Below are 14,468 nucleotides of genomic sequence, written 5' to 3' on the forward strand. Positions count from 1 at the left end.
GGAGTAAGGGCACAGCAGGTCAGATACATATTTGGGAGCCTGGCCATGCAGCGCTCTAAAAGTCAAAAGTAAAATTTTAAATTCAATTCGAAATTTGATGGGGAGCCAGTGCAACGAGGATAAAAAGGGAGTAATGTGTGACCGTCTGCTAGTTCCTGTTAAAAGCCGCGCTGCAGCATTTTGAACCATTTGAAGACGATTCAAAGCCGGTTTGTTAAAACAAGTAAAAAGGGAGTTACAATAATCTAAACGAGACGAGATAAAAGCATGAATCACCAATTCTAGATCAGAGTTGGATAAAATTGGCCTCAGTGAGAGTGTGAATGGGTGAATGATTCCTTGCTGTAAAGCTATTTGACCACCTAGTGTAGGCAAAAAAGCGCTATACAAGTTGAGACCTTTGAACATTCACCATGTACTGCAATACAGGCTTTGGAGTGGAGACAATTTGAGCATCAAAATGATCAGATTGAGTATCTGGACGTTGGAGCAGGTCCTCAGCAGGCGTCCGTTAAGCGTTTTGAGCTCTCGAGTAAAAAGTTGGATTTGTCTGTACTCCATTGTCTCCACAAATTGTGTCCAAATTGAATTTGACGCAATCCTTCTCCAGCGCCTCAGGGCCGGCGACCGCAGTGACGCCGTAACATTTCAAATTGTGAAAGAGAAGTCCGCGCAGCCCTAGAGAAACTTAACAGCAAGTTCATCCAGCTCGACTAAATCACCGAAAGCATTTTTCACTAAGTGCTGGTTCAAATCGGTGAGATACAGGCTAAAAACTGCAGGACTGTTATATTTGGATTTGTTGTGGCCCAAAATACCAATCCCGTGGAGACGACAACTTCCCTTGACCATTGCTAATGTGTGAAAACAACTGAACGCGAGGAGATTAATGCTTCACTGTGGGGCAATTACACGTGCTGTTTTTGAGCCACTGTCAAAAGCTGTTAAGTTCGATTGTGCGTCCAGCAGCCATTCGTCATAGTAGCTGCGGTTTGGGACAGAGTGGAGAGCAGGGGAGCTTGTGGTGGGACAGGCCCCTCACAGCTCATCAACCTGAGCCAGTGTTTATGGAGGCTGGAAAGGCAGGGATTTGTCAGAGGACCAGGCGTGCCGCTGTTGGATTTGGGATATCCCACAACTGCAAATCAGCCTCGTGTGGGATTCTTTTTCAGGGTTGCTGGTCACGACAAATCATCTGATTGACGGAGCAGGCATGTTGCTTGTCGGACATCAGATGTCCTTGAGACAAAAAAAAAATGACCACCTGGATTTAGCCAACAGTTCTGATCTGGGGTTGCTGCAGTTGGTCAGGTGTAGGTTCAGGTGAGGTCTAAGTACATATGTCATTTTCAGAGTCCAGATCTTAACCTTAAATCTTTTGTTTTTTACAGAATCATACAGAACAGTATTTTAATAACACAATGGAGAAGGTAAAGTAAGTTGCTTTATTTTTCACCTGCTAGGTAATGATCTTGTATGAAATCCAACGCTGCCCTCTAGAGGGAAATGCCCTACAATACAACGTCTCCACTACATCTGTATTTGTGTATTTATTTAAAAGGGACAGTGCATTTACACAAAGTACAATGTGCCAAACCACCGAACCTCACCATTGTAGCCTAAAGTTAAGAACCATTTTCTGCAAATGCCAATGTTTTACTTCAGTGTTTCCAAAGTGGTCTGACTCCGAGACCCACCATTACCTTAATAACAAGCTGTGACCCAAATAAAACTGTAATTTGTCATATATGGTATAAAATATTGTATTTATCACACGTTTTTTATTGAACAAGCCATAGATTTGCTTTTAAGACTGAAATTATGAACCCAATAATATTAATTTGAACAGACTCAAGTGTGTTTCCGTGTTGCTTTAGATGGAAAATATTGAAAACAAAGTTCCTGATAGGCTTGCGACCCACTTTTGAGTCCCGACCCACCAGTTGAGAATCACTGTTTTACATTACACATGGCCGAGTGGGATGATCTGCTGGGACATTTAAAAAATACACAAAACAAATTTTCTCGCATTTTTAGAGTATTTTAACAGGTATTTGATCCCTTATTTGCATAATAATGTTTCTCAAAGTCCTATTGTGGGCCAGAGGTTCTGTGCTGGAGGGCCGGATTTGGCCCCCGGGCCTGACGTTGCCCCGGGGACCCATCTCCAGATGTGGAGCCAGGCTGATGATCTGAATCACTTGGCTGGAGGCTTCACCTATTGTGGATGTTTTTGTTGCTGGTGGAAACCGGAGCAAACACAACTCCACACAGAAAGGCCCGCATGACTCGAACCCAGGACCTTCTTGCCGTGCCGACGGTTCTCAATTGTAAATACAACAACACAAAGAAATACGTTGTTTCATTCATATTTATTAAATATGTTAATTTCAGGTTTCTAGCATGTTTAAAATGTTTTATTTCAGACAAAACTGTGAATATAGAGTAAGTGCATATTGTAAGATCGGTCTGCTACCAAACGTATCATAAAAACTGAACTACTCAAATCTCTGATTAAAAATATACATAGTACAATATCTGTTGTATAAAACAAAGCACATTTATATTTATGTACAACGTGTCAATATTAAATTTATAAGCAACATGTAAAAGGGCTACTCTTATGTGAGTGTCCGTTGACATATACGACTCTTGGGCAATGTACAAAACGGAATGAGGCTGAAGTATTAACAATGAAATTATACTTAATTCATCAGTCTCTGTTAATAATGTTAGACTTACAAGAAACATCCCATAGTCGCACGCAATCTCATTTGTGCAAATCGAAATATATCATTATTTTGGCGGAAAATGTTATCTGGAACTGTACAATTTTATACATTCTCAGTCTTGATCGGACAGAATATAACAGTTAACAAAACAGTGTCAATAGATGTACAGAAATATGAATAAATGTTACAAGCAGCAATTGGCTTCCACATCATGGAGCGTTTCATTGTATTCTTAGCTGGAGGACAGCACCATGTCTAGTTCCTTGACCCCCTCCTGACTTGAGGTGAGCCCACAGCTGCCCGGCACAGAGCCCTCAGACAAATGGCCTCTCGATTTGGGAGTCGTAGCCGGAGAGGACGGAGCTTGCGCCAGTCCGGGCTTCTTTGGCGGGATGGGTGGCGGGTTACCCCTCTCTGCCCTGGAAATCGTCGGAGACTTGACGCCCTGCTGCCCCGCACCGGTCGCCCGCCCAATCACCGGAGACAAAGGCGTGGCCAGGTTGCGATAATCCGTCCCGAATGGCGAGTTGTTGGGCGCGGTTTGCTTGGGCTGGGCGCTGGTGAAGCGTGACAGGACCTGTGTCACGGTGCTACGGGCCAGCTGCTTCACGGGGCTGGCGTCGACAGGGTTGGGAGTCGGGGAGAGCTCCTTCGGCGGGGGAGCGGCGGCTTGGGTGGGTGGATCGGATTCAGGCACGCCCTGGAATTTGTGGCGAGCGGCATGGAAGCGCTGGTTTATCCCGGCCTGGTACGGGGACTGGTAGGAGGTGGGGTTGCCTGGAGGATGCCTGGTGAGGTTTGGAGATGTGGATGGAGAGAGAGGAGTGAGCCCAGCGGCGTCACCTCCGTTCTGGAGATAAACCTTGTCAGGTGTAGGTCCATGGTGTCCGTTGGCCTCTGCGGGACAGTGGTGACCGTTGACTTTAGCAGCTGGGGGGAGATGGTTTCTTTCCTCCTCCATGTCTTCTAACTTCATGTTGGCCACGGCAGGTTTAGTCTGAGGGACTTTAGTGACCCACTCCTTTGTTGTGTCCTCTGCTGACATTGTCCCGTCAGACTCTGTGACGTCGGCTGCCTCTTCCAACTTACTCCTCAGTTCCTCCACCTAAGAAATAAAATAAAGAAAATCTTTCAGGGGATTGTTGTGGAATAGACGGTGTAACTTTAACTTCTTCATCTGGCAAGTGCAAAATGTGTTAATCTCTATCACCGGGGCTGCACGGTTTGGAAAAATCTATTTGAAATGTTCAGACAAACCAGTGTTAATATTTAGTCATAATTTTGGTCAAAGTTATATTTTTGACTAAATCTGCAACTAAAATGTCCAGATACTTTAGTCGACTAACATTTGGCATGAAATGAAAATTAAAAGAAGAGACTAAAAACTTCCAAAGACAGTTTAATAGAGCCTCAGATCATTTAAATTCTCTGCCAAAGGAACTGAGCTGAGCTTTGTTCATGCGGGAGAAGCTCCATGAAGCAGAGGACCTTGATTAAACATAATTATGATAAATATTATAAATGCAAATGGGACAAATCTGATGCCTATGAAAGATGATCGGGCTTTGGCTGTTTTGGACACACTTTGTGGGTGGAAAACTTTTATTAATTGACATGTGCTTCATGTGTTTTTAAATTTTTAAAAATTAAAAAAAAAAAAAAATTTAAATTGTTTTTTTTTTTTAATTGCAAATAGTGGAATCATGAATTGTGTGCATAATGCTTTTATAAGAGGAGAGGCCTGTCACGATGACAAAATCTGAAGTTTGAAACCATTGCGGTGAATTACAGAGGGAGGAAAAAGTATGTGAACCCTTTGGAATTTCTTACATTACATTTCTGCCTAAATTGGTCATAAAATGTGGTCTGATCTTTATTAAAATCACAAGAATGAGTAAACAGTGTCCGCTTAAACTAATACCACCCAAACAATTACATGCTGTCATATTTTATTGGGCCAAAATTCACAGGAGAAATTCCACAGGTTCAAACACATTTTCCTCCCACTGTATATGATTGAAGACCTTATAATGTCAGAGAAACTCTAAATCTTAAAAAAAAAAGACAGTTAAGCTAAGGAAAATGCAAATAAATGTACTCACAGTGAATATTGAGCCCAAAAATGCATTGTTTATCTGTCAATTCTTGGAAGGCAAGTCAATATAGTAATCATCGTGACAGCCCTATTAGAGGAGCCTCCAATTCTGATGTGAATATTTACAAATGGAGGGACCAGGGAGGCTTGAAAGTTTCCAACACAAAAGACCACATGACCAGAGTTGTGTATAAAAGTCTGCAATGTGGTAGAAGACTGGGGCACGGACCTCAAAGGGTTAAAGAGTTAAAGTGCAATTTGGCGCCACCTCCAGCAGATGGTGCCCTCGGTGGCCACCTGTTTCTGTGGGGATGAGTGATTTATGTCATGTTTTAAAAGGAGAGTTAGAAATAAATTGGAATGAACAATTTAACCTCCTCTACTCCTTCCTCTCGCAATCCTGAATGAGAAATACTCGTTGCTGGGTTGGGCTCGGGTCTGACCTGTAGCTGTAGTTGACAGCAGTGGGCCTCCTCCTTCTTGAGTCGTGAGCGGAGCTGCTCTCGCTCGGTGTCGAACTCGGCCAGCTGCTCCTCCACCCGCGCCTCCATCCTCAGAGCCCGCCTGCGCTCCTCCTCCAGCTCCTTCTGAACAGCGTGACAAGACTCGCGGACCTGAGTCACAACAAAATGCAAGATACTGTCAGGTGCCATACAGAGGTGGGTCGTATTTAAGCTCCTTTGCAGAAGTATTAGACTAGAGTCACTTTTTGAAGACATTTTACATTCAATAGTGCAACTGCTTATTTTATTGAAACATACAGCATTGTTGTTATTAACTAAGCTTAAGGAGCAGGGCCTATTTCTCCAGCTTCTCCAAACCTCTCCTCGCAGTCCCCTCACGGCTCCTCCCTATTTTCACAGTAATCTATGAACCAGGAAGTTTATTCATCTCTGTTGGTCACGTTCTCTTGACTCTGCATCCTTTCACCACATCGTCCCTTTGTCCATTTTTAATCTACTCTGTTGTGACGTAGTCCTCACCAGTATTACCAGATAAAATATTTGAGTTCAGCTGGTAGTCTAGTGGTTGAGACTGTTTTACTCTTACTCTTAAATAGTTTTTAATTCTACTTGCATGTTTGACTACGATCAATGGAACTGTATATTCTTTGTTTGGATCCCATTAGCCATTGCCTTGACAATGGCTGGTCTTATTGAGTCCTGATCATAATGACTTTTACATGCAATGAAATCCTATTGCAATATTTGCACATGGCATACAAATGTATATGACTAAAAGAAACACATACACAGTTTAATTTTGTTGCACTATGCCAAAAGTCTTTTTAAAAACTGCAATGTTTGCAATGTCTACAGGCCGAGAGATCCATGACTTTATTCTCTGTACATACCAGCCTTCTGTCTGGTCTTATATGATGAAACAGTAAAATGACCATTAACTGTATTATTACAGGATTCTATTCTTCATAAATGTTTGAATGTATGTGTATCCTTTGCAATTTAGAACAAGACGCACGGCCACATGGGCCACACCATGGCCACAGTGTAAATGAGATAAGAAAAAACTGTTTTAATAAATTGTGAAATGAGAATAAAGTTGAGTATATTTTGAATAATAACACACGCAGTACCTTGTCCAGCTTGCGGTTCATCTCGGCGAGTCTGTGGCCCTCCTCCAGGGCTCGGGCGCTGGCCCATTTGCACTCTTTGGCCAGAGCACAGGAGAGCTGCTTGTGCTGAGAGCGCTCCTCCTCCAGCTGCTCCGTGAGCCGCCTCTGCTCCTTCTCCAGCCGCCTCACCTGACCGCGCTCGAACTCCAGCTGAAACAGAGCCCACAGTGACATCCACTGAGTGTGAGGACAGGAGAGTTTCAGATTATTTTACCCGTGGATTTATTCATAAACATTTGCTTTACTTGAAAAGCATGGACTTAGACAAGAATTAAGTGAATTCTAATGGGTTTACATGAACGAAGAAAGAGAAAATAAACATAAATCATGTTATACTGTACATACTGTAGACAGTAAAACAAACTCCCTTCCCTCCCACACGCTTCACAATGTGCTGGTCAGCTGCAAGAGAGAGTTCAGCAACGCGGCTCCACTGAGGCACAAGAAATCATTCTTGCCTGTCGCCATCAAAACACAGAACTATGTGCTTTAACACGACTTATGTACTCTGTGTGCGAGTGATATTCCTTATATTTTGCCAGAGGCTAGATTCGACTTCATGTCTGTCTACTCATACAATGTATTGTCTTGTTGTGTGGTTATTTTCTATCAATTTATAGGCTATTGTATTTCCAAGTTGTTGTTTTTTTTAAGTTTCTTCTTTCTTAAGAGTATTTAAATCCCAGTTAAAAACACATCCGTTCAGATCAGCATTCAACAGAATGACATTGAATCGACTGTTGCTTTTTTTCATGTACTTTTTGTGTTTGTATTTATGTTTTATCTGTGTTTTGAGTCTTTACTCTGTGAAGCGCCCTGTTCACCATTTGCCTGCTGTAAGGCACTTTTCACCTCCTTCCAGAAGTTCGAGTGGGCGCCGCCATGAATTGTGCCCGGCCCTTGACTAGTATTAGTTTACATAGGACTAGAGAAAATCAGTTCTACACAGACACAAAGCCGTTTTCAGGCCGCACAGAGAAACAGTGCAGTGTTGACTTTTAAAACTGGACATTTAACACAAATTAGTCTACTGTCCATCTGATTTTTGCGGCAAACATTTCCCCTCATTCTCCAAAAGAGGCAGAATAAGGCGAATACAAATAAAATTGACTTGACTGATTATTGATTGCGATTTTGAACTGTCCCCTTAGGGAATCAATAAAGATAAGGATAAAGTTTTGATTCTAAAACTATACAGAGTTTATGAACTGGATGTAAGATAGATGTTGTTCATTCACACACTGGATGCAAGGAGGGTTAAGTATCTTGCCAAAGGACACAACGACAGTATGCAGCAGCTGAGATTGAGCCACTGCCTTTAATTTTGCATTGAAACTCTTAGTACTCGTTTACCTGCTGCTGTAGGCGCTCCCTCTCTTTTTCCAAAATATAGGTGACATCATCTCCCTCGGCTGTGTCCTCCGCGTGCCTCCTCTTCTCCTCCTCCAGATCTGCAATAACCTGGAACAGACAGAAGGGGGAGACAGAGAGACGTGTGAGTTTTGACAGAAAACTAATATTACTGCATCATTTTAAATTGTATTATTACACATAGAATGGGATGTTGAGAGTATATTAATTGCTAAGTATTTAAATCAAATGTTGCCAGATCTATTTCAATGTCTGCCATGCTATCCTGTGTCATTTCAACTGAAATTCTCAAGTAATTTGGGAATAAATACCGCTTTTCTTGCCAATTATAAGTATATTGTCTGGCCTGCAAGAAACATAGAGGTGCTTCATAATCAAAAATTAGCGGATAATAATAAAAACACTATTTGTTACACACCCTTCTATGCCTGCTCTCGGCGGCTGCCAGCTGGGCCAGCATCTTGTCCTGCATCCTCCTGCAGTGGCTGACCACCAGCTTGAGCACCACCAGAGGGTTGGAGGTGGAGGTGGAGTAGCCCTGCTCTTTCTGCCCCCCCACGGCCTCACTGTCCCGCTGCAGGGCCAGGAACGGGTCGCTGACGTTGTACCGGCCGTAGCGCTCTTGGACAAACAGGTCCTTTCTCTGGGCCTAATAAAAGAAGAGCAAATATACAATACAAGGTTTTTCTGACATAATGAATTGGACATTATTGTAATCACAGTAAAATGAACATTTCAAGGTTTAAAATAGCAAAGATTGCAGTAATTAAGGCCAGGTATCAGCAACGTATGATTTTAGAGCCTATGTGGTCAGGTAGAGGTCTTGGTTTAGCCTTGATTTATTGTAGACTCGGTTGTTTTGATCCAATTTATCCCCGGTTCAGCGCTGAAGCTTCTGGATGTGATGTGTTTACTGTGGTTCAGCCGATAGTCTAGTGGTTAAAGATGCTGCACATAGGGCACATGGGTCCTAAAGACACTTGGTAAACAGGATTCCTATAAAGACTCTGACCTTGTTTGCACTGCCTAAAAGCCTGGCCCCAAAGAGTTTTTCTTTTTCTAAAAATTGCTATGACTCATGTGACATTTTTAACCACGCTGATTTTTGTACATCAGCAATAAAAAGTGGAAGCCTAAATCTATAATTGACAGGCTGTGGAGAACTGTGGAGGCTCAGTCCGCCTGCCCAGCGAGGGTGGAGCTTCCCGCCTTTTGCAATGGGGGCTGAATGGATCAACGCTTATCTCTTCTATCTTCTATCTACGGTTCTTTTCCAGTCCGACTTAGTGACGCAAATAATAACATATAATAAAAAAAAGTGGTCACAAGCTTAATATTGGGTCCCGAGTTCACCATCAGTGCATCAAAGGAGCCTTTGTCATGATAAAAATTGACAATAAAGTTGCTGATGTTCCGGCTAGCATTGGTCAATCACATGACGGTAGAGAAAACGGCGAAGGACTCTCCCACAGATGCTTGATTGTTGCAGCTTGTACACACTTCAAACTTTCAACTAGCTTTGAGTGCCCCCGGTACTCATGGGATTTTTTTTCCCTGTTTTATAGTGACAATTACTATGCTTATAAATTCTTATTTTATATCAGCCTCAGTGAGATGGCTGACCGAGTTATTTTGCAACACAGTGTAACAGGATATAGAGCAAAAACAATGATTTCGAACACAAATATTGTGCCGCCAAGTCTATAACAGCACAATATAAACTAAATTCAACATGTGTGAGTACGCCTGAAAGTGAAGCAAAAATAAAAAAAAACTATTTGGCTTTCATGTGTGTTGGCTTTGAAAAGTGTTATCCAAGAGGCAAGTCAATGAGCTGGGGATAAGGAAGAGAAAAAGGGAAGAGGAAACACATGAAAGCAGATGTTTGAAAAGAGCTACGGCTGGTCTATGTTTAGCCAGACAGCTGCATTCAACCGGGCCAAGGCAGAGTTCAACTCCAGATAGCGGGGCCACAAAGAATTGCACTGTTTGATAACTTGATTACTGCGGTAACTATGTTAATGCTATATTTAACTGAAGCATGTCAACACAGCATATAGCTTGTACATACAGAGAGAGAGAGAGAGAGAACACACAACAGGATCAACAGATTACAGCAGCGTCTTCAGCCAGGGCCAGGGCAGATCATGACGGCTGATACCGAGATTATTCGACACGTTTAAAGTGCAGTCCAGGCGAGGATCCACCTGTGGCGCATTATTGACTGCTCAAGAATGCTTAACTCAGCAATACTGGAATATAGGTAAATAGGTAAATAGGTAAATAGGTAAATAGGTCAGCAGACAGTGACACATCCCAGCGGATTAAAAAAACAACTTGAGGACAGTCAGGAGGGTTTAAATCAATCCGTCTGGTGTGAACTCTGAGAGGAACCCGTGGGCTTATTTGTCACTTCTTAAAGACAACTTACTGATACTTCACGACAAAACTTGTGACCAAAATAGCGCCAAGAAAAATGTGCACTGCAAAAAGTAAATATCAAGCATTGTCTTAAATGACTTGAATTGAGGAAATGTATCTTGTTTTGAGCGTTTTTCGCTAATTTAGACATTTTTCCTGATCGGACCAAGTTTACTTTGCTTGTTTGAGGACATTTCAGACTGATTCTAAGGTCAATCTCGCTTGAAATAAGAAAGTAAAATTGCCAATAAGATAAGACCAATTTTCTTACCCCATTGGCAAAGAAAATTACCTGAAATAAGAACAAAATGTATTGAAACGAGTCAGAAACATCTCAGAACAAGTGAAATAATCTAGGACAAATGCCCAAGAACAACTTAACTAGTCAAAACAACTAAAATTTGGATTATTATGCTCAAATTGAGATGTTTATACTGATCTAGTTAAATACTTTTTGCAGTGTGACAGTAAATTCTTGCAATTTAATCTTTGTTTTAATCCTCTTTGTCATTGTAAGTAACGACTTTATCATTGCTTAGTCTTTTTTTTAGCCCATGTTTAGCCCTGATTTTTCTCCTGTCTGCTGCTTAGGACGTCACATGAATGTTTTAAAACAGCCGTGAATAAATGAAAGTGCCAACAACTGAACAACTCCTGCGAGGTTCTTCAAAGGAGATCGAGCTTCATACTCAAAGCACGTACAGGTTGGCATCCAGGCATTTAGCTTGTTATTGAGAAAGACGCTCCTATTGAATCATAAATAATTAAAAACTTGATGAGAGTATGGCCGTAATAATAAAAAAGACTAACATCAAATACGGCTAGTGCGAGATGACAGGGTTTATCATTGTCATCCTGAGGCGATGAGCAGGGCTAGGCAAAGACGTGAAACTTGTTCTGTTTTTGATGTGGTCTACGGGGAGAAGGGGCGTGAGCCACATCAAACAGTCAAAGAGGCACGGCAGGAAGATTAGACTGTGCCCATGAGGATTCACATTACGTCTTATGTGGCACAGCAGTCAGCTACTTGAGTCAATATTGTGACGTGCGCCTCTACTTGTCTAAATATGTAGCCTGAAGTGCCAAATATCAGTTTAGTCGTTTCGTGTGCCGCTCTGTGCTGCATAATATTACAGAGAGACATTAGAGCTACAAGATGATCGCAATTAAATGGAACTCATTTCATTTTGGTAATAAATGCTCTTGGAAAGCAATAAAATACCCCGTTATTGAAACCTACCACTTTGCACAATGTAAGTCAAACAAATTCTGTGCTCCTATAATCTAATCGCAGACCTGAGTGAAATACACTTGTTGCAACTGTTTTGTACAGCTATAAATCAGAGTATCTCACAGTATCTACAGTTGTATTCAGAACAGAGCTGATTATCGTGTTAATCTAAAACTCATGCCCCTAGAGGCCATAAGCGCTACTGCAAGTGTTGTAGCATGTTGCGTTTTTTTACTCATTAATTGTCCGTGAGAGTAAATACTACGCTGACAGAAAAGACAAAGGGAGAGAGGGATATTGTACATCCAATTACACAATGGAGATCATTTTTGTCACTCAAACTTGGCTGTAAATACTGTTTAAGTGGCGCCAGCCTGCAGCTAGCTTTGTCCGTTAGCCTGTTAGCTTCTTCTTCATGATTCTATTAGTGTGTGTTGGGGCCTCCGACCTGGAGGCAGGAAAGTTGATAGTGAGGTTTTCTGTCCAGAGACACCAGGGGGAGATGAAAGACCCCCCCAATCATTCCATTCACACTTGGATTACCCCCAGAGGGACTACGGAAAGGATTTATTAAGTTAAACAAGCTACTTAGTTCTTCTTTAACAATGCACTTAAAACGTGACCAGAAGGTTTGCCTTTTAATCTCTTAACCCCCACATGAACCAAGCACAGTTTCTCCAGTTCGGTTTTACCCAACTCTAAAGGCTTCTCGACTGAGGTTTACAGCTTATAGGCCAGTCATTTGAAAGCTAAGACGGACGGATTTTTCCTGGCATTGTCTCCACTATTTTTTAGAGCCTAAATCAGGTCTATAGGGAAGTTTTTTTCATCACAGGTTGTTCAGTAGAAGCAAAAAACTGCACTTGTAGCTAACGTTAGCAGCGTGAAGCTAACGTTAGATTCCTGGTTAGCATTGTCTGTTTTCTAAGTATTTATGGGGTGTTGAACATCTTTGCTCATCTCCATGTTTCTGTATCTTTATTCAGTAGTACCATATATTCAAAATTCAACATTTGTTAATGTAAAGGTGGAGAAATGGGAGAATGTTTAGTTTTTTCCCTTCTGTTTCTGGCTGCTTCGAACATGACCATGTATTATTTGGGCAATTCCAAAGATGCCGTCTGTATCAATCAATCTATCAATCAATCTATGAAATTCAAAAAACATTTGAACTTAGAGACTTTAACTACAGGAATCACATGTATTTCAAAACATGTTTGTAAAGGTTTAAATAGAAGTTGCTCATTGCATAGAATTCAAATTGCGATTGCAGTTTATTATTGTGCCGCCCTGTTTTGCACAGTAGCAAGTCTTACTGTAACACACATAATTAAGACCAGTCAGAGTCATTACTCATCACGTCAAAATGCATTTAGGGCCCCTCTTTCCATAGATTTCTTATTTGCTGTCACTACAGTAAATCTCTCCTGGGCCTTTTGCAGTTGGAGCACATTTCTATGGTGGGATAATTGGCTCTGCTTTTCGGGACAGTGTCAGTCTGTCAATCTGCGCCTCTTTTCAGCCTCCTTCCTTTCAGAGCGCAGACAGACGTTTGCTTCTGTAACACAAAGGCACTCTTTTTGCCTCCGCATCACTTCTCCGCTGATGCAAAGACTCTATGGGAATTTAAAAAGACGGATTATGGGAAACAAATCTCTCTTCTTAAACCCCAAATCTCACTAAATCGCTTTCATCACATCGCACTGTACACTGACAAAGCACACTGACACAGAGTGAATGGCAAACACGTATTACGGTCTACCTCCTTTATTCATGCCTTTGTCCCCTGGCTTCAGTTCTTGGCCAAAAAAAAGTGTGTGTTTTGCTTTTGGAAGCTCCCCGTGTGCCAAGGATACACTGGTTCACATGAAGTTTATCGACTCCAGACATATGCCTGTGCTTTTGCAGACGGTAGAAGTTGTGGCCTGGAGATTACCAAAACTTTTACAAGAAGTGCATTATTAAGAGGACAGACTACAATAAAATAGGCATCAAATTACACACATGTGAGCCTAATCTTCTCTTAGAAATCGCCTTTGTTTTGGTTTCACTTGATTATTTCATGACAAGTGGCGTAAAACAAATGAACTCTTATTAAACATCACTATAAATTGATGACAAGCCTTTTATAGTGAAGTATTATAACATTGTTCCCATTACAATATACTACATAAACATAATAAAACAAACAAGAATACAGCCAGGGGGTATGTGACACTAAATAAACAGAGGACTGCAAATGTACCTGGGCAAGACACTTAACCCCTTCCCTGGCCATAGCAAGATGTAGTCTTTAGTCTGAGGCCTTGTCTCATCTCCAGAACTACCAGTGGACGTGGCTGACGATCGATTGGTCGAGGAGTCAATCAAAGAAACGCATTATCCATTTACCTCAAAACAGACAACGCAACCTACACTAGTTACAATGGATGCATCAAAATCACACAGAGGACTGAGAAACAATGTTGAAGTTGGCTTCTTTACAGACACATATGAACTCATTTGGTAGTTACCGTATTTTCCGGACTATAGGTCGCACCAGCCACACTGGTGCACCGTTCACAAGCCTCTCCCGGCAGCACGTTGTTCAAGCACTCACTTACAAACTCCTTCCATCTAGCTTTTTGCCTGCGATTAGCTTTTTTAGTTTTCTTCTTCTTCTTGCAGTAAGAGTAATCTCCGCTTTTTGCCAGTCCCTCACAAGTTTCTCGCTCACTCAATACCTTCTCTCTGCTGCTCGATAACCATTTTCGGCTGTATATTATAATACTTGCAGCTTATAATCTGCATAATATGATTTTCTTTTTGGGGGCATTTGGGTTCAGAGTAGCAGATACTAGTACACAAGCCTAGAGCGCCCTCTAGCGGCTGTTAGTGTGAAAATAACAAACATGTGAAATTGTATATTTTGATATACAAGTCGCACCTGAGTATAAGTCGCACCCCCAGCCAAACTATGACAAAAAGTGTGACTTCTAGTCCGAA

At 41.7% G+C, this 14,468-nt stretch overlaps 1 protein-coding gene and 1 long non-coding RNA gene across 2 annotated transcripts in view; one reads left to right on the forward strand and one right to left on the reverse strand.

Moving 5' to 3' along the window:
- LOC306980135 overlaps positions 1 to 14,468 on the forward strand; it is an 857,770-nt gene that overhangs the window by 105,534 nt on the left and 737,768 nt on the right. The window lies entirely within an intron of this gene.
- LOC306980052 (CTTNBP2 N-terminal-like protein) overlaps positions 2,469 to 14,468 on the reverse strand; it is a 28,819-nt gene continuing 16,819 nt past the window's right edge. The window contains exons 3-7 of the mRNA XM_079579279.1: positions 8,250 to 8,480; positions 7,814 to 7,921; positions 6,422 to 6,610; positions 5,271 to 5,441; positions 2,469 to 3,837 (exon numbers count right to left, since the gene is read on the reverse strand). Of these exons, the coding sequence (XP_079435405.1) occupies positions 2,965 to 3,837; positions 5,271 to 5,441; positions 6,422 to 6,610; positions 7,814 to 7,921; positions 8,250 to 8,480 (1,572 nt within the window). The 3' untranslated portion in view covers positions 2,469 to 2,964. The remainder of the gene's footprint in view (positions 3,838 to 5,270; positions 5,442 to 6,421; positions 6,611 to 7,813; positions 7,922 to 8,249; positions 8,481 to 14,468) is intronic.

The sequence above is a fragment of the Gobius niger genome (genome assembly GCF_951799975.1).
Source record: "Gobius niger genome assembly, chromosome: 20".
NCBI classification, from domain to species: Eukaryota; Metazoa; Chordata; class Actinopteri; order Gobiiformes; family Gobiidae; genus Gobius; species Gobius niger.